Source organism: Perissodus microlepis, chromosome 11 (genome assembly GCF_051167445.1).
Source record: "Perissodus microlepis isolate ML-2025 ecotype Zambia chromosome 11, ASM5116744v1, whole genome shotgun sequence".
NCBI lineage: Eukaryota > Metazoa > Chordata > Actinopteri > Cichliformes > Cichlidae > Perissodus > Perissodus microlepis.
The window spans coordinates 9,199,994-9,221,001 of record NC_140471.1 but is presented as its reverse complement, the minus strand read 5'-3'; the positions used below and the strand labels follow the sequence as shown (position 1 = coordinate 9,221,001).

Here is a 21,008-nt window from a genome sequence, read left to right as displayed (position 1 = left end):
AAACAGTTTTCACATGTGAAAGTGTGCCAGACAGTTGGCAAAATAGTGTTAATGATAGCCATACATGTGTATAATTTTGCTAGGAGTGTGTTGGAAATTTGGTAATTGAGTGTAAGCAGTGAGTTGTGTTTAAAGTTCTGCAAAAAGAGTGCTGTGCAGTGAATTGTGCCTACAGTTTTGCAAAATTGCAAACTGAGTGCAAAGCAGTGTTTGTGCTTTTAGTTTTGCAAACTCAGTGAGTGGTTTTGCTATAAGTATTAATAGTTTTAGGAATTGTGCTGTAAGAATCACAGTTAGGGTTAAAGCCATCAGAAAAAACTGTAAGAACATTCCGACTAGAAAGCAGGTCTGTCTTCACCTCTCTACCTTCTACTCTACTCAGGTGGTTTTCATAGCACTGTTCTACAGTATATCACATCACCATATCAAGTGTACAGGGTATTGCAGGGTGCTGATGCTCCTTTTGCAGCCAAAGTGGTAGTTTCTGTGAAACATACCATGATTACTTATATTGAAGTACAGTGTTGTACAGTGGATGATACAGTATATACAGTAAAGTACTGTAAGGAAAATAAGCAAAGCGATGACAGTATGTGGTTGTATTTCTCTAGAATGACTCGAAGACCTTCTGGGGCAGGACGCCAACGCCTGTTCACACAACAGCAGGAACTTGCCGTTGTGGACCTAGTGAGGGCAGACAATGCCATCTGTCTCCACCAGCTACGAAAGCAAATACTTGCAGACAGGCAAGTGTTCAACAACATAAACCATGTGAGCATCACCACCATCAGACGCATCTTGGGACAACACAGCATCACCATGAAGCAGCTCTACAGAGTCCCATTTGAGAGGAACAGTGACAGGGTCAAAGGACTTCGAGCTGAATATGTACGGGTAAGTGTAACTGTCCTTTACATGGACAATACAGTATTGGTGAAATCCAGTAGCAGCTGAATATGTACCATATCAGTACCACATGGATCCATCCTGAGAGCTACACAGGTACCTGTGTGATGGGTGAGGGTCCTGTATGTGTAGCACTGTCGTACAGTAATATGTTCTCTTTGTTTTACAGAGAATCTTGGCCATGGATGGAGCTGCACAGCCTCATGAATTCATTTTCATTGATGAAGCTGGATTCGACCTGTGCAAAACAAGACGACGGGGTCGTAATGTAATTGGCCAAAGAGCAATTGTGCACGTCCCAGGGCAGCACGGGGGAAATATCACATTGTGTGCCGCCATTAGCCTTCGAGGGCTTCTGCATCATCATGCAAAACTAGGTCCATACAATAGCCAACATATACTCACATTTCTAGATGCTCTCCATGATATAGTTGTACAGAACAGAGCAGATCAGCCCAGGTTTGTGGTGATATGGGATCATGTCGGTTTCCATCGGGCTGCTCTGGTCCAGGCCTGGTTCTCCAACCACAGCCAACTTGAAGTGGTATACTTGCCCCCTTACTCACCATTTTTAAACCCTATAGAGGATTATTTTAGGCTTGGAGATGGCGTGTATATGACCGCCAACCACATGCCCGCATGCCTCTTCTGCAGGCAGTGGAACAAGCCTGCGGCGACAGTCAGGTGACAGCAATCCATGGATGGTTTCAACATGCAAGAGGATATTTTCCCCGGTGCCCAGCGGGAGAAGACACTGCTTGCGATGCCGATGAGGTCCTGTGGCCAGACCCCAACAGACGGCGGGATCCATGAGCCCACGTATGCACAATTGTCATGATTTTTTGTGTGTACAGTATAGTGTTTTTTCTATTACTGTATTATGTTTGTTTTTTTTGCTTTATCTGAATTCATGGTGCTGCAGTGTACAATATTGAGTAGGCCTATTTGCTTTTTTTGGTTGTTTGTGTCTCCTGAAAATATGCCTTCTGAATAAACAATGAAAATCAAAGACTGCAGTGTTTTATATAAAGTAGACTAGTGTGTTCCCCCTGATCTGATCTGCATATGATGCAAGTATGTGTCATTTTGTCAACAGAGTTACATTTTGACAGAGGAATGTTAGGTTTTGACAGCAGAGTTTCAGTTTGGCACAGATGTGAATGGTATATTTTGTTGTGTCATGTTTACTTGTGTTTAGAGTTTTGGCACAATGAGCGAAGTTTTGCAAAATGTGTTCAAGCAACGGGCAAAAACTGTAACATGTTTTTCACCATAGATTTCAGCAATTATAAAAATTCAACTCAAACTATTCAGCTATTAGCATTCACACTGCATTTTCGACAGGAAATACATTTTATATACCAGTTTCAGTTCAAATTGCATTAAAAATAATAAATAATTGTATTAAAAATAATTATTAAAAATAATACCATCAATATGTTACTGGACTACACTTACTGGACTTATGGAAGTATTTTGAGAACCATAAGAGATTCTTACAAATGTTTGAAAGAAAAAAATCTTTAACATAGCTGGAGACTCGTGTAGAAATATGAATGAGCTTATAAAGTTTCTGTCATGGTGTGCTGTGACAGGCAGGTAGCAGGACCCAAACACAGGACTCTTACGTGGAATGAAACTTGAATCAGCAGCTTTTATTGCTGGAAACTCAGGTGGACTCAAGAAACTAAAAACTAAGAAACAAGAACTAGGAAAACAAATCAGGAACTATGAACAAGAATTAAGTAAAGAACACAGAGGAGAAAAATCACCCAGCCCACTGAAAACTAAAGAAACCCCCAAAAACATGAACAACAATCATCAAGGAACATATTTACATATTTACAGTTACTGCAACACCAATACTGGGTCACAGCTTCAGTGTCATTCGGTGTCTTTTTGTCTGCAACAGCAGCAGAACAGACTTCTCAGTCTTTTGAAGAAGCCCTTTTTCTTCTTCTTGATGTGACGGTCTTTGGACTTCATGCTGGCTTCAGGTTCAGGAAAGGGATGTTCAAAGGGAACATCAGGAAGTGGCCCAATTTCCGAACAAGATCCTTTGATCTTATGATCTTCGCCTTCAACACAGGATTTGGACTCGGCATAGGGTTCCTCACAGGGAACGTCGGGCTCTGGAACACTTTCTGACAGAGCTCCTTCGATCGTAAGGTCTTGAGTACTCAGACTGGATGCCCTTTCAGAAAGAAGTTCCTCACAGGGAACGTCGGGCTCTGGAACACTTTCTGACAGAGCTCCTTCGATCATAAGGTCTTGAGTACTCAGACTGGATGCCCTTTCAGTAAGAAGTTCCTCACAGGGAACGTCAGGCTCTGGAAAACTTTCTGACAGAGCTCCTTCGGCTGGTGGATCATTTGCCATTGAAAGGCCGTCAGAGGAGCGCTCTCCATTTGTGCTCTTCACATCAGGACTTGAAGGGGGCTCAAAGATTTCACATATCCGGATCCTTGCTACATCAGCAATGGTCTTCAGCAACACTGGCGCAAAGTTTGCAACTTTGATAGACAGAATTTCTTCAGGAAATTTCTGTCTAATCTCCGTCAGGATGCTGTCGACCATATCGTCTCGGATGGAGCGGGTGAAGATGGCCTGTGTTTCCATCGCCGTGAGGCTCTTGGAGACACGATCTAAAGTGGCCTTGGTGACACTTGTGGAGAGGATACTTAGACTCTGGGAGGCCATGTTTAGGAGGGGACGAGGAGGAAGCTCCCAGAAGCCCTGGAGAACGCGGGGAACTACCTCGATCACTACCTCCTGCGCGGTGAGCAGTTTGCTGTTATGCTGTTCCTGCTGCTTCTTTTTCAGGATTTCAACGTAATCCTTCACCACGCTGAGGAGTTTAGGTGCTCTGTAGAAAAACATGATAAGTGTTATCTTTTAAACATATTCAAAGCATCATTTAAATATTGAAACACTGTAGCTGGACTGTTAACCCTGTAACCGCCTTTGTATCATGCATGAGTTTCTGAGACCTCGATCTCATCAACATGATCAATACTTGCTATAATTTCTAAATGTTGTGGACAAAACTCTTTTTTTAGTCTAAAGTTAACATTGTCGTTAACAAAAAGTTGCCAAAAACACCCAGTGTATCAAATGTGATACAAAAAATAAATACATAATAAAAGTAAATCATACACAACATGACATAGCAAAGAACTAATTTGTGGCTTTTGTTTAAAGGGTTAATAAACATCTCAGCTCCAAAGAATCTGAATTTTCGGGCTGTTTTTTGATGGGTTGGGTCTTACAGGGTTAATAACTGTATATTACATGTGACTCACTGAAATTTAGGAGGTACGGCCTCTGGGAACTGAAGAAGCATCCTGGCTTCAAATTCAACGTCCCTCATTTTATTGCTGACGTTCACCGCCCACACCTGAAACAGAAAACACATTTACAGTGCGCTTATGTTTAAAGGTTATGTGAACATAATGAAAAAGAAAGTCTTGTGGGTTTTCTCGTCTTACCAGCCTTAGAAGAGGTTTGGCTTCCTCTTCTTCAAAATCCTCTAATTCAAACTCCCACAGCCTTCAAAAGAAAGCAAAGCAGAGGTTTTCTCTCAGCATTTACACGTCATCACAAACAGACTTTCAGGTGTGACAGTAACTCACTGCTCTCTGAGTGTCTCCCTGCTCTTCTCCACCAAAAGATCTCTCAGATCTTCAGCAGTGAGGTTCGGTGGAATTAGATCTTCCTGCTGAAGTCTGAGAAACTCCATCATAATCGCAATCTAAAAGTAAAGGAGACATTTAATCACCACCACTCTCAGGTCCTCAGAAATGACCTGATATTTTCTGTCAGCTTTGGTTTGCATGAATCTGGGTCTAACCTGAGTCCTGTAGCCCGGAAGATACCAGCAGATCTTTACAGCAGTTTCATAAATTGGTGTGTTGAACAACACCTGTCAAAGAAATAGCAATTTAGTCATTGTTACTTAAAATGATTCTCAGTTTGTCAACTTTTAAAACGACATCAAATTCTTCATATTATTGAAATGCAGTAAAAGCAAAAACTTCACATACCCTGATAGGTTTATAGATTCCTTGACTTGATTCCATTTAGACGTTTTCAAATCACAGTCGGGAAGAAAAACTTTAACTGCTCTCCAACGATGGCGTACGGGGGGATCTCGACTTGAAAATGCTCTCAGCTCGGTGGTCTCGCACAGATGAGCTCTTTTGACAGTCTGATGTTTATTTATGAATGCAGAATTTCTTGAGCAGTCACCATGGAAACTTGATGCAGCTTCATGTTGTTAAATTAAAAGTAAACACTGTGTATTTTGCACTACATTCCACTAAACTTATCATATAAGTAAATAAAGTGTGGGTTAGGTCCCTCCTGTGAAAAGAGCCACACAAACCGATGGATCAGAAAAGACAAAGTCAACCTACAGCATGCCTTTTCGTATTATGTGCCTGCTTATCTCCATTTCTTTACAGTAGATGGGAACTTTTGCAGTAAAGCAATGGCTTACAAAACAGTGGACTGTGGACTAATGCAGACATCTGAAGCCTGACAGCAGCTGGTATATACACAGCTTTGGATAAACTGGCCCTTTAAACAGCCCAGAGGAAGAAGAGACCTCTGCGTTATCAGTGGAGCCTAAAGCACAATAATAATAATACTATTAATATTATTTTTATAGCAATAATACCCCAAATAATTAAGTCATTAATTACACATTTGTCATGCTTCACAGGAGGTCAGGAGTGACCGATGAACGTGATGCTACATTAGAGTCTGTCCTATGAGTTCAGCAGGAGGAGGTGAACCCACAGCTGGGACCAATTCTCTAGTGGGTTCAGTATCATACTTGTGTTCATCCTGGTCTGAACCTGGTCAGAAGAACTGACTTCACTTTTGAAAATTCAATACTTATAAAAGGTAACCGCAAACAGTCTACAACGGTTGTTTTCTGTCCACCAAAGCAAATTTCATTGAAGAGGTTTTTGTACCTTCACTTCTCCAAAAAGCAAATAAAGAGATTAAACAAAGATTCACCGAACGACCGTCAGAATTACCAGAGCTAACGTAGATCGCTTTATGCTCTTGAATCAGGAGGGATAAGAAAAGTGACTGCACTGACTGCAATCTGCCGTCTACTGACATCTAATGGAGAGATTTATACACGTGATAACTTTAATGGTACTTGAAAATAGGCCAGGATCTGCACTGCTTCAGCCTGAGCCTGTTCAGTCAGCACAGTCTGTGTAATATGAGAATAATACAGTTTTTCTCAAATGCTAAAACACATGTCACAAACGTTACCACCAGGTCCCCCAATGTCCAAACACAACACCCTTCTCTAAAGCTACATAAACACAACCACACCTTCCCACTGCAAAACTCAAACTCCCACACCAAGAGAGCAGCTCGAAGCTGTCAAAACTGTAAACACTATACACAGCATTACACACTACAGCAAAACAATTGAAAACACAATGCTCAATTTGTGAGAAGGTTCTTTGGTTCATAACTGCCAATGCATATTTTTATAAACTGTACAGTAACGGATCGTCATAGAACCCTGCAGAGGATTAGGCATTTAGATTTGTGAGTTTCACATGAAGACTATAAATCTATAAAAACATCCTGCATGTACGTACACTACTGTAACACAACTCAATGCAAAAACAGAATCTATCGCACACAACAGTACTCTCGGAAACATGATCAGGGTGTGAAGTCTTTTTTATTGTCTACACGGTCTTTTTACAGTATTACACACAGTCACTGTGCGGCATCATGTCGCCGAGCTGCATTGGGCCACATCACCTCATCCACATCACAGGCTATATTGTCCCTTGCTAGGCACCGTGGGAAAAACGCCCTGGAATGGCGAATCCATCCCTGGAAGGCCTCCACTGGGATGTCAGCACAGGCCAGCTCCATTGCCCGTACGAGGTTCTCTCTTGTGTATGGCTGTCTGTCATACACCTTCCATCTCCATGATGAGAAGAACTCCTCTATAGGGTTCAGGAAAGGGGAGTAGGGTGGCAGACAGACGTTTAAAAAGTGGTCACTGTTGGTGGTGAACCACTCTCTGATTTGGTGTGTTTTGTGGAAGCGGACGTTGTCCCAAATGATCACATACATGTGATGTGCTAGCCTAGGATGGTGTTGTTGACGGTCCAGGAGGATGTCTTTTAGCTCCTCTAGGAAGGTGAGGAGACGTTGTAAGACCCAAGGACAGCATGCCGGTGGACAAGCCCCTCCGTACCCATAGCTGCACAAAGAGTAATATTACCCCCCCGTTGGCCAGGAACCTCAGTGATGGCTCTTTGGCCAATGATGTTACGGCCTCTTCGCCTTCGTTTCTGGAGGTTGAAGCCAGCCTCATCCAGGAAGAGGTACTCATGGGGTCTGGCCATCGCGTCCAACTGCATTATCCTCTGTGAACATGGAAAAGCGTACAGGTGTTCAGAACGGTCAATCAGGTAGCACAGTATTGTCCAGAAGTAATGTAGGCCACTAAGCAACACAGTATGTCCACTAACTGTACTGTGGACATGGATGTATACGTACTTGCACATACTCGTAACGTTGTTCTATGTGTCGCGCAGAGTTGCGCTCAAAGGGAACCCTGTAGACCTGTTTCATCCTCATCTGTTGGCGCCGGAGAACTCGGTCTATTGTGGACACGCTGACAGCATCAATGTTCTCAAAGTTTACATTATCTGCAATGACTTTGTCTCTGATCTCTCGGAGTCTAATGCAGTTGTTCTCACGGACCATATCTGCAATGAGGGTTTCTTGTGCCGCTGTGAATATGGCAACCCTCCCACCTCTATGTGGCATCCTTTCAGCTCTAAAGAAAGAAACATGTGTTGTCAATTGACTGATTTATATGTAAAACTACATGTAAAGTAACAGACCACTTTCACAGGCCTGTAAAACTGTAGTGTGACAAAGAAAGCAATAGCGTACTATACCTGTTGTGTTGTCTAAATGCCTTGATAATGGTGGCCACGGTGAACCTACTCAGGTTTGGATGTACTCTTCGTCCCGCTTCAGCCATTGTCATGCCATGGCCAATGACATGATCAATTACTGTTGCTCGCATATCATCTGTTATGATGGTGCGAGGTTGTCTTCTTCTCCCACCTGGACCTTCTCCTCTCTCTTGTTGGCCTCCTTCTCTTCCTCCTCTACTCCGAACTCCTCTTCTTCTTAGGCCTTCACCTCTTCCTCCTCTGATCTCAACCCCTCTTCCTCTTTGGCCTGCAGCTCTTCTCCTTCCGCACGCTCGAATGCCTTCATCCATTGTGATTGTTTGGCATCTTCACCAAACTATGCTTTTATAGGTGGGGTCACATCATTAGCAACAGGTGTCTTCAATTTTGAGTCGTTGTGTGTAGTGACTGACGCCAGGTGTGTTCCCTGTGTTCAAAGATTGGTGACTGTGGCAAGCATTTTGCATCACATGGGCTTTCATTTGAGAATATGAGCAGAGTTGTTTTGCAACATGTGTTTTAGCAAGGAAAAATGTGTTTAGATTTATGAGTACAGAGGGTTGTGTTTTGTGAATTGTGTCTTCATGTGACATGTGTTTATGGTACTGGAATATGGTGGCTACATTTAGTAAATGTGTTTAGACTACTGGTCATTTGGGTTACAGGATTGGCTTTTGTGTTTTAACATTTGAGAAAAACTGTAATAAAATGCTGCTCATTGTGAAACCAATTGTGTATTCTTGGACATCGGTGAAAGCTCACGTTGTCCCAAATGATATGGGATGCTCTGCCTACTTGCGATCTTTCTACTCAAGCAGAGCATCCTGTAGCGCATCCAGGAATGTTGCTAGAAGTTTTGTGTTGTATGGCTCAACAGTAGCATGACTGTGGAGAACCCCACAGCTGCTGTTGGCAGCACAGATAGTTACATTTCCACCACGCTGACCAGGCAGTTCAATAATGGCACGTTGACCTATGACATTGTGACCTTCTCCTTTTTGCTAGATTCAAAATGTATGTTGTCTTCTATAATCCACTGCTGCATTTCATGCAGTCAAATTGCATTATTCTGACGGACCATATCCACAATAAGTGTCTCCTGGTGTTGTGAGTGCATGCGTGTTCTTCCACCCTCATGTGGCCATCCTTCAAGTATTCTTGTATACATATCACATTTTTACATCATACTATTTCATTTACAGAACTAAAATTTGTTTGTTGTCACTTTGTAAAGAGAATCCTTGAGATTGACTCAATGGTTAGGCCTCATGAATACATCTTTGCGGATTAAGCTATGTTCAATCTAGCAAAAAGCAGAAGAAGAGGTTGCAACATGTGTTTTCAATTTTGAGTGGTAGTGTGTTAATGATGAAAACAGTGTGTTAGTTGTGTTTCACTAATGTAGCCTGTGTGCACCATTCTGGGTACAAGTGCACCACACTGCTTAATGTGTTTTGTGTTTGAGAAGGTGTTTAGAGTTTTGGTAAATGGGAGATTCAGATTTGCAAATGGTGTCCCGACCAGATGAATAGTGTTTGAGGTTTTGGCAACTGTGGGATTGATTTGATGAAATAGTTTTCATAGTTGACAGTTTATTTTTTACACTGGGATTTAGTGTTTTAGCAACTCAGAAAAACTGTAATTACAGTTTTTTCTGATTGCTTAAGCACATTTTTTGTAACTATTGGCTATTTTTGCAAAACTCTACACACAAATAAGAAAACCTGTCACCCAATTATCAAAACATTGTAGTTCTCTTGCAAAAGCGAACACAGCTAGATTAACTCTTCACACCTTCATAAAAATAAAAAATGGTGTTTTCGTATCAAACAGTACACACAAGCCATCATCTACTAAGCACACAATGCGCCAACTGCACACTGATGGTATGAATACAAAACACATCTGGCTTTTGCTTTCTCTGTGTACAGATGTCAATTTGAGGTCACACTTTTGTCATAGTGTCATGTAAACATACAAGGATCCAAACTTCAAGTATTGGTGTTTATTCACACTCATCAAAACCAAGACAAAGTCAGAACACAAAAAAGGAATTTCACAAAAAAAAGGGGAAAAAAAAGACAATCAGCCTACATTATGTCGTCTCTCTGGGTCCGGCCACAAAATTTCGTCCACATCGCATGCGATATCCTCCAGTCCAAGGCACCGGGGAAAATATCTCCTTGAATGCCGTATCCAGGCCTGACATGATGCCTGGTCAATATCTCCACATGCCTCCTCCATTGCCTGTAAAAGGGCTACCTGTTGATGAGGATGACGGTCGTACACTTTCCAGCGCCAGGCAGAGAAGAACTCCTCGATGGGATTTAAGAATGGAGAGTATGGAGGGAGGTTGAGTGCCATGAAGGATGGTTGGTCTGTAAACCAGTTGCGGACCAAAGCAGCCCTATGGAAACTAACATTGTCCCATATGATGACATATCGGGTCTGCTCTGGTCTCTGAACAGTGAGCATGTCATGCAAGGTGTCCAGGAATGCAATAATGTGTGCAGTGTTGTATGGGCCTATGGTTGCATGATGGTGAACAACACCATTTTGGCTTATAGCTGCACACATGGTTATGTTACCACCATGTTGTCCTGGGACATTGATGATGGCACGGTGTCCAATAATGTTCCTGCCACGTCTCCTGGTTTTACTGAGGTTAAAACAGGCCTCATCTACAAAAAGTAGCTCATGTCCCATTGCATCTGCTTCTAGTTCCATCACTCTCTGGACAAGACAAAACAAATGCAACACATCAGGCCCATGCACAGCACTACAGTATGCACTTCCAAATTCAGAACCAATGACACTAGCTTACCTGCACATAGTCATATCGCAGTTGCTTTACACGTTCTGTGTTTCTCTCGAAAGGAACTCTGTAAATTTGCTTCATTCTTATTCTGTGGCGCACAAGTACACGACTTAGTGCAGAAATGCTTGCACTGTGTATATTTTGAAAGATGGTGTCATTATCAATTATGCGCTGCTGTATTTCGCGCAGTCTTATTGCATTATTGGCAATCACCATGTTCACTATATGGGTCTCTTGCTCTGGAGTGAACATTCTGCCTCTGCCCCCAACATCTGGACGTCTAGCAATTCTGTAAAGTAACAATTTCAGTATTTTTGCATGTATGGTACTGTTGTGTTTCTCATTAGAGTATGGCAGTGCTACAAAGTACTTACCGATTCTCATTTCGAAATGTCCTAATGATGCTTGCCACAGTGTAGCGGCTCAGTTTAGGCTGAACCCGTTGGCCAGCTTCCCTCAGGGTCATCCCATGGTTGATGACATGGTCCACTATTGTAGCTCTGATGTCATCAGTTATTCTGTTTCTTACTCTTCTTACCCTTCCTCTTTCCCCTCCTCGTCCTCTTCTTGCTCCTCCTTGTCCTCTTCCTCTAACCCTCTTGCTTCTTCACCTCCACGTCCTCTTCCTCCAACTTCTTCACCTCCACGTCCTCTCCCTCGGCCTCCTCTGATTCTCACTCTTCTCACTCTTACTGCTCCTTCCATTGTACTCCACATAGACAGCTTACCTGTGGCCTGTTTATAGTGCTTAGGCTGATTGCAAAGTGGACTAATTATCTAAAACAGTTTTCACATGTGAAAGTGTGCCAGACAGTTGGCAAAATAGTGTTAATGATAGCCATACATGTGTATAATTTTGCTAGGAGTGTGTTGGAAATTTGGTAATTGAGTGTAAGCAGTGAGTTGTGTTTAAAGTTCTGCAAAAAGAGTGCTGTGCAGTGAATTGTGCCTACAGTTTTGCAAAATTGCAAACTGAGTGCAAAGCAGTGTTTGTGCTTTTAGTTTTGCAAACTCAGTGAGTGGTTTTGCTATAAGTATTAATAGTTTTAGGAATTGTGCTGTAAGAATCACAGTTAGGGTTAAAGCCATCAGAAAAAACTGTAAGAACATTCCGACTAGAAAGCAGGTCTGTCTTCACCTCTCTACCTTCTACTCTACTCAGGTGGTTTTCATAGCACTGTTCTACAGTATATCACATCACCATATCAAGTGTACAGGGTATTGCAGGGTGCTGATGCTCCTTTTGCAGCCAAAGTGGTAGTTTCTGTGAAACATACCATGATTACTTATATTGAAGTACAGTGTTGTACAGTGGATGATACAGTATATACAGTAAAGTACTGTAAGGAAAATAAGCAAAGCGATGACAGTATGTGGTTGTATTTCTCTAGAATGACTCGAAGACCTTCTGGGGGAGGACGCCAACGCCTGTTCACACAACAGCAGGAACTTGCCGTTGTGGACCTAGTGAGGGCAGACAATGCCATCTGTCTCCACCAGCTACGAAAGCAAATACTTGCAGACAGGCAAGTGTTCAACAACATAAACCATGTGAGCATCACCACCATCAGACGCATCTTGGGACAACACAGCATCACCATGAAGCAGCTCTACAGAGTCCCATTTGAGAGGAACAGTGACAGGGTCAAAGGACTTCGAGCTGAATATGTACGGGTAAGTGTAACTGTCCTTTACATGGACAATACAGTATTGGTGAAATCCAGTAGCAGCTGAATATGTACCATATCAGTACCACATGGATCCATCCTGAGAGCTACACAGGTACCTGTGTGATGTGTGAGGGTCCTGTATGTGTAGCACTGTCGTACAGTAATATGTTCTCTTTGTTTTACAGAGAATCTTGGCCATGGATGGAGCTGCACAGCCTCATGAATTCATTTTCATTGATGAAGCTGGATTCGACCTGTGCAAAACAAGACGACGGGGTCGTAATGTAATTGGCCAAAGAGCAATTGTGCACGTCCCAGGGCAGCACGGGGGAAATATCACATTGTGTGCCGCCATTAGCCTTCGAGGGCTTCTGCATCATCATGCAAAACTAGGTCCATACAATAGCCAACATATACTCACATTTCTAGATGCTCTCCATGATATAGTTGTACAGAACAGAGCAGATCAGCCCAGGTTTGTGGTGATATGGGATCATGTCGGTTTCCATCGGGCTGCTCTGGTCCAGGCCTGGTTCTCCAACCACAGCCAACTTGAAGTGGTATACTTGCCCCCTTACTCACCATTTTTAAACCCTATAGAGGATTATTTTAGGCTTGGAGATGGCGTGTATATGACCGCCAACCACATGCCCGCATGCCTCTTCTGCAGGCAGTGGAACAAGCCTGCGGCGACAGTCAGGTGACAGCAATCCATGGATGGTTTCAACATGCAAGAGGATATTTTCCCCGGTGCCCAGCGGGAGAAGACACTGCTTGCGATGCCGATGAGGTCCTGTGGCCAGACCCCAACAGACGGCGGGATCCATGAGCCCACGTATGCACAATTGTCATGATTTTTTGTGTGTACAGTATAGTGTTTTTTCTATTACTGTATTATGTTTGTTTTTTTTGCTTTATCTGAATTCATGGTGCTGCAGTGTACAATATTGAGTAGGCCTATTTGCTTTTTTTGGTTGTTTGTGTCTCCTGAAAATATGCCTTCTGAATAAACAATGAAAATCAAAGACTGCAGTGTTTTATATAAAGTAGACTAGTGTGTTCCCCCTGATCTGATCTGCATATGATGCAAGTATGTGTCATTTTGTCAACAGAGTTACATTTTGACAGAGGAATGTTAGGTTTTGACAGCAGAGTTTCAGTTTGGCACAGATGTGAATGGTATATTTTGTTGTGTCATGTTTACTTGTGTTTAGAGTTTTGGCACAATGAGCGAAGTTTTGCAAAATGTGTTCAAGCAACGGGCAAAAACTGTAACATGTTTTTCACCATAGATTTCAGCAATTATAAAAATTCAACTCAAACTATTCAGCTATTAGCATTCACACTGCATTTTCGACAGGAAATACATTTTATATACCAGTTTCAGTTCAAATTGCATTAAAAATAATAAATAATTGTATTAAAAATAATTATTAAAAATAATACCATCAATATGTTACTGGACTACACTTACTGGACTTATGGAAGTATTTTGAGAACCATAAGAGATTCTTACAAATGTTTGAAAGAAAAAAATCTTTAACATAGCTGGAGACTCGTGTAGAAATATGAATGAGCTTATAAAGTTTCTGTCATGGTGTGCTGTGACAGGCAGGTAGCAGGACCCAAACACAGGACTCTTACGTGGAATGAAACTTGAATCAGCAGCTTTTATTGCTGGAAACTCAGGTGGACTCAAGAAACTAAAAACTAAGAAACAAGAACTAGGAAAACAAATCAGGAACTATGAACAAGAATTAAGTAAAGAACACAGAGGAGAAAAATCACCCAGCCCACTGAAAACTAAAGAAACCCCCAAACACATGAACAACAATCATCAAGGAACATATTTACATATTTACAGTTACTGCAACACCAATACTGGGTCACAGCTTCAGTGTCATTCGGTGTCTTTTTGTCTGCAACAGCAGCAGAACAGACTTCTCAGTCTTTTGAAGAAGCCCTTTTTCTTCTTCTTGATGTGACGGTCTTTGGACTTCATGCTGGCTTCAGGTTCAGGAAAGGGATGTTCAAAGGGAACATCAGGAAGTGGCCCAATTTCCGAACAAGATCCTTTGATCTTATGATCTTCGCCTTCAACACAGGATTTGGACTCGGCATAGGGTTCCTCACAGGGAACGTCGGGCTCTGGAACACTTTCTGACAGAGCTCCTTCGATCGTAAGGTCTTGAGTACTCAGACTGGATGCCCTTTCAGAAAGAAGTTCCTCACAGGGAACGTCGGGCTCTGGAACACTTTCTGACAGAGCTCCTTCGATCATAAGGTCTTGAGTACTCAGACTGGATGCCCTTTCAGTAAGAAGTTCCTCACAGGGAACGTCAGGCTCTGGAAAACTTTCTGACAGAGCTCCTTCGGCTGGTGGATCATTTGCCATTGAAAGGCCGTCAGAGGAGCGCTCTCCATTTGTGCTCTTCACATCAGGACTTGAAGGGGGCTCAAAGATTTCACATATCCGGATCCTTGCTACATCAGCAATGGTCTTCAGCAACACTGGCGCAAAGTTTGCAACTTTGATAGACAGAATTTCTTCAGGAAATTTCTGTCTAATCTCCGTCAGGATGCTGTCGACCATATCGTCTCGGATGGAGCGGGTGAAGATGGCCTGTGTTTCCATCGCCGTGAGGCTCTTGGAGACACGATCTAAAGTGGCCTTGGTGACACTTGTGGAGAGGATACTTAGACTCTGGGAGGCCATGTTTAGGAGGGGACGAGGAGGAAGCTCCCAGAAGCCCTGGAGAACGCGGGGAACTACCTCGATCACTACCTCCTGCGCGGTGAGCAGTTTGCTGTTATGCTGTTCCTGCTGCTTCTTTTTCAGGATTTCAACGTAATCCTTCACCACGCTGAGGAGTTTAGGTGCTCTGTAGAAAAACATGATAAGTGTTATCTTTTAAACATATTCAAAGCATCATTTAAATATTGAAACACTGTAGCTGGACTGTTAACCCTGTAACCGCCTTTGTATCATACATGAGTTTCTGAGACCTCGATCTCATCAACATGATCAATACTTGCTATCATTTCTAAATGTTGTGGACAAAACTCTTTTTTTAGTCTAAAGTTAACATTGTCGTTAACAAAAAGTTGCCAAAAACACCCAGTGTATCAAATGTGATACAAAAAATAAATACATAATAAAAGTAAATCATACACAACATGACATAGCAAAGAACTAATTTGTGGCTTTTGTTTAAAGGGTTAATAAACATCTCAGCTCCAAAGAATCTGAATTTTCGGGCTGTTTTTTGATGGGTTGGGTCTTACAGGGTTAATAACTGTATATTACATGTGACTCACTGAAATTTAGGAGGTACGGCCTCTGGGAACTGAAGAAGCATCCTGGCTTCAAATTCAACGTCCCTCATTTTATTGCTGACGTTCACCGCCCACACCTGAAACAGAAAACACATTTACAGTGCGCTTATGTTTAAAGGTTATGTGAACATAATGAAAAAAAAAGTCTTGTGGGTTTTCTCGTCTTACCAGCCTTAGAAGAGGTTTGGCTTCCTCTTCTTCAAAATCCTCTAATTCAAACTCCCACAGCCTTCAAAAGAAAGCAAAGCAGAGGTTTTCTCTCAGCATTTACACGTCATCACAAACAGACTTTCAGGTGTGACAGTAACTCACTGCTCTCTGAGTGTCTCCCTGCTCTTCTCCACCAAAAGATCTCTCAGATCTTCAGCAGTGAGGTTCGGTGGAATTAGATCTTCCTGCTGAAGTCTGAGAAACTCCGTCATAATCGCAATCTAAAAGTAAAGGAGACATTTAATCACCACCACTCTCAGGTCCTCAGAAATGACCTGATATTTTCTGTCAGCTTTGGTTTGCATGAATCTGGGTCTAACCTGAGTCCTGTAGCCCGGAAGATACCAGCAGATCTTTACAGCAGTTTCATAAATTGGTGTGTTGAACAACACCTGTCAAAGAAATAGCAATTTAGTCATTGTTACTTAAAATGATTCTCAGTTTGTCAACTTTTAAAACGACATCAAATTCTTCATATTATTGAAATGCAGTAAAAGCAAAAACTTCACATACCCTGATAGGTTTATAGATTCCTTGACTTGATTCCATTTAGACGTTTTCAAATCACAGTCGGGAAGAAAAACTTTAACTGCTCTCCAACGATGGCGTACGGGGGGATCTCGACTTGAAAATGCTCTCAGCTCGGTGGTCTCGCACAGATGAGCTCTTTTGACAGTCTGATGTTTATTTATGAATGCAGAATTTCTTGAGCAGTCACCATGGAAACTTGATGCAGCTTCATGTTGTTAAATTAAAAGTAAACACTGTGTATTTTGCACTACATTCCACTAAACTTATCATATAAATAAATAAAGTGTGGGTTAGGTCCCTCCTGTGAAAAGAGCCACACAAACCGATGGATCAGAAAAGACAAAGTCAACCTACAGCATGCCTTTTCGTATTATGTGCCTGCTTATCTCCATTTCTTTACAGTAGATGGGAACTTTTGCAGTAAAGCAATGGCTTACAAAACAGTGGACTGTGGACTAATGCAGACATCTGAAGCCTGACAGCAGCTGGTATATACACAGCTTTGGATAAACTGGCCCTTTAAACAGCCCAGAGGAAGAAGAGACCTCTGCGTTATCAGTGGAGCCTAAAGCACAATAATAATAATACTATTAATATTATTTTTATAGCAATAATACCCCAAATAATTAAGTCATTAATTACACATTTGTCATGCTTCACAGGAGGTCAGGAGTGACCGATGAACGTGATGCTACATTAGAGTCTGTCCTATGAGGTCAGCAGGAGGAGGTGAACCCACAGCTGGGACCAGTTCTCTAGTGGGTTCAGTATCATACTTGTGTTCATCCTGGTCTGAACCTGGTCAGAAGAACTGACTTCACTTTTGAAAATTCAATACTTATAAAAGGTAACCGCAAACAGTCTACAACGGTTGTTTTCTGTCCACCAAAGCAAATTTCATTGAAGAGGTTTTTGTACCTTCACTTCTCCAAAAAGCAAATAAAGAGATTAAACAAAGATTCACCGAACGACCGTCAGAATTACCAGAGCTAACGTAGATCGCTTTATGCTCTTGAATCAGGAGGGATAAGAAAAGTGACTGCACTGACTGCAATCTGCCGTCTACTGACATCTAATGGAGAGATTTATACACGTGATAACTTTAATGGTACTTGAAAATAGGCCAGGATCTGCACTGCTTCAGCCTGAGCCTGTTCAGTCAGCACAGTCTGTGTAATATGAGAATAATAATAAATATGACTTTTCCTTCCTCTTCCATAAAAAAGGATGCTGCTCCATACTTACCTTTTTAGAGACTTTTATGTTGTTTGGCAGGATAATGGCATCACACTGAAGTTTAGGTGTTCAAAATACACAATGACTGATTTTCATGTCAACAACTAAGTAAATATTCTGATGAAGAGCCACTAAAGGAAGTTTTTGGAGTAACTCTCAGCAGTAATGTGGACATGAAATAGTTGGTAGACGTGTCATTAACCCTATGAGAAAGATCTTTAGTTCTATTCAGGTACAGAGACGTATTTAGGCTGCAGGAAACAGTTTTATTCAAATACAATTTATTGTCAAAATGTTATAGTGCTGATCAGTGACTGCCTTTTTACACCTTTTATAAAGTGACTGCAAACATTGTGGAACCGATTCATAGCGTTTGATTGCTTGTGTGAATGTATTAAACAGGAAACCAGGAGCTGCAGAAACCCAGTAATGCTGAAGACGCATGCGTGTGCGTTTGTTATTATGGCTCCAGGTTACATTTCAGATCTTCTTAGCCCACACCGCCCCACTCGAACTCTGCGCTCCTCCAGTCAGATGCTGTCATTAGTTCCACGCTCCCAGTTCAAATCTAGAGGTGACAGCTTTCTCCATTGCTGCCCCGAAACAGTCGTCCCCCTTTCATAAAATCCTCTTCATCCTTGGAAGTCTTCAAATCCAATCTGAAGCCCTTCCTATTTTCCAAGGATCTCTCTGACACCTCTGTTATTGTGTTTCTGCTATTCTGGTTTTTTATCTCATTGGATGATGTTTGCATGTGCAGACACGTGTACGTGTATTTTAAGTTCACATATGTGTGCTTGTGCGTGAATGTGTACATTTTTGTATATGTATGTGCATATTTGCATGTACACATATTTTTTTACAAACATATACGGATGTCTCAATGTTTCTATAATGTTTTCATCTTATCTATTTTAATTCTTTTCACCATATTATCCCTCTGTTCAGCACTTTGGCCGACACTTGATGTCTTTTAAATGTGCTATATAAATAAAGATGACTTATATTTGCATCTGTGTGTCAGAGTGTATGTTTTTACCTTTAATTTAGGACACACACACACACACACACACGCACACACACACACACAGACACACACACACAGACACACACACAGCATAGAGTGAACAGGGACTATTACAGTTTTTTCTGATTGCTTAAGCACATTTTTTGTAACTATTGGCTATTTTTGCAAAACTCTACACACAAATAAGAAAACCTGTCACCCAATTATCAAAACATTGTAGTTCTCTTGCAAAAGCGAACACAGCTAGATTAACTCTTCACACCTTCATAAAAATAAAAAATGGTGTTTTCGTATCAAACAGTACACACAAGCCATCATCTACTAAGCACACAATGCGCCAACTGCACACTGATGGTATGAATACAAAACACATCTGGCTTTTGCTTTCTCTGTGTACAGATGTCAATTTGAGGTCACACTTTTGTCATAGTGTCATGTAAACATACAAGGATCCAAACTTCAAGTATTGGTGTTTATTCACACTCATCAAAACCAAGACAAAGTCAGAACACAAAATAGGAATTTCACAAAAAAAGGGGAAAAAAAAGACAATCAGCCTACATCATGTCGTCTCTCTGGGTCCGGCCACAAAATTTCGTCCACATCGCATGCGATATCCTCCAGTCCAAGGCACCGGGGAAAATATCTCCTTGAATGCCGTATCCAGGCCTGACATGATGCCTGGTCAATATCTCCACATGCCTCCTCCATTGCCTGTAAAAGGGCTACCTGTTGATGAGGATGACGGTCGTACACTTTCCAGCGCCAGGCAGAGAAGAACTCCTCGATGGGATTTAAGAATGGAGAGTATGGAGGGAGGTTGAGTGCCATGAAGGATGGGTGGTCTGTAAACCAGTTGCGGACCAAAGCAGCCCTATGGAAACTAACATTGTCCCATATGATGACATATCGGGTCTGCTCTGGTCTCTGAACAGTGAGCATGTCATGCAAGGTGTCCAGGAATGCAATAATGTGTGCAGTGTTGTATGGGCCTATGGTTGCATGATGGTGAACAACACCATTTTGGCTTATAGCTGCACACATGGTTATGTTACCACCATGTTGTCCTGGGACATTGATGATGGCACGGTGTCCAATAATGTTCCTGCCACGTCTCCTGGTTTTACTGAGGTTAAAACAGGCCTCATCTACAAAAAGTAGCTCATGTCCCATTGCATCTGCTTCTAGTTCCATCACTCTCTGGACAAGACAAAACAAATGCAACACATCAGGCCCATGCACAGCACTACAGTATGCACTTCCAAATTCAGAACCAATGACACTAGCTTACCTGCACATAGTCATATCGCAGTTGCTTTACACGTTCTGTGTTTCTCTCGAAAGGAACTCTGTAAATTTGCTTCATTCTTATTCTGTGGCGCGCAAGTACACGACTTAGTGCAGAAATGCTTGCACTGTGTATATTTTGAAAGATGGTGTCATTATCAATTATGCGCTGCTGTATTTCGCGCAGTCTTATTGCATTATTGGCAATCACCATGTTCACTATATGGGTCTCTTGCTCTGGAGTGAACATTCTGCCTCTGCCCCCAACATCTGGACGTCTAGCAATTCTGTAAAGTAACAATTTCAGTATTTTTGCATGTATGGTACTGTTGTGTTTCTCATTAGAGTATGGCAGTGCTACAAAGTACTTACCGATTCTCATTTCGAAATGTCCTAATGATGCTTGCCACAGTGTAGCGGCTCAGTTTAGGCTGAACCCGTTGGCCAGCTTCCCTCAGGGTCATCCCATGGTTGATGACATGGTCCACTATTGTAGCTCTGATGTCATCAGTTATTCTGTTTCTTACTCTTCTTACCCTTCCTCTTTCCCCTCCTCGTCCTCTTCTTGCTCCTCCTTGTCCTCTTCCTCTAACCCTCTTGCTTCTTCACCTCCACGTCCTCTTCCTCCAACTTCTTCACCTCCACGTCCTCTCCCTCGGCCTCCTCTGATTCTCACTCTTCTCACTCTTACTGCTCCTTCCATTGTACTCCACATAGACAGCTTACCTGTGGCCTGTTTATAGTGCTTAGGCTGATTGCAAAGTGGACTAATTATCTAAAACAGTTTTCACATGTGAAAGTGTGCCAGACAGTTGGCAAAATAGTGTTAATGATAGCCATACATGTGTATAATTTTGCTAGGAGTGTGTTGGAAATTTGGTAATTGAGTGTAAGCAGTGAGTTGTGTTTAAAGTTCTGCAAAAAGAGTGCTGTGCAGTGAATTGTGCCTACAGTTTTGCAAAATTGCAAACTGAGTGCAAAGCAGTGTTTGTGCTTTTAGTTTTGCAAAC

The 21,008-nt window shown here is 42.0% G+C and overlaps 2 protein-coding genes and 2 pseudogenes across 2 annotated transcripts; 2 read left to right on the top strand and 2 right to left on the bottom strand.

Annotated features, from left to right (window-relative positions):
- The first annotated feature begins 217 nt into the window (after positions 1-217).
- On the top strand, positions 218-1,673 carry LOC146377235 (uncharacterized; annotated as a pseudogene).
- Positions 1,674-2,540: 867 nt separating this feature from the next.
- LOC146377234 (uncharacterized) lies at positions 2,541-4,985 on the bottom strand. The gene is made up of 6 exons (XM_084944410.1): positions 4,950-4,985; positions 4,757-4,828; positions 4,539-4,657; positions 4,395-4,455; positions 4,209-4,303; positions 2,541-3,772 (listed from the first exon to the last, which is right to left on the bottom strand). The coding sequence occupies exons 1-6, from the start codon at positions 4,983-4,985 to the stop codon at positions 2,791-2,793; spliced, it is 1,365 nt and encodes a 454-aa protein (XP_084800536.1). The 3' UTR covers positions 2,541-2,790.
- A 7,108-nt stretch (positions 4,986-12,093) lies between these two features.
- On the top strand, positions 12,094-13,154 carry LOC146377233 (uncharacterized; annotated as a pseudogene).
- An 867-nt stretch (positions 13,155-14,021) lies between these two features.
- LOC146377232 (uncharacterized) lies at positions 14,022-16,466 on the bottom strand. The gene is made up of 6 exons (XM_084944408.1): positions 16,431-16,466; positions 16,238-16,309; positions 16,020-16,138; positions 15,876-15,936; positions 15,690-15,784; positions 14,022-15,253 (listed from the first exon to the last, which is right to left on the bottom strand). The coding sequence occupies exons 1-6, from the start codon at positions 16,464-16,466 to the stop codon at positions 14,272-14,274; spliced, it is 1,365 nt and encodes a 454-aa protein (XP_084800534.1). The 3' UTR covers positions 14,022-14,271.
- Positions 16,467-21,008: the final 4,542 nt, after the last annotated feature.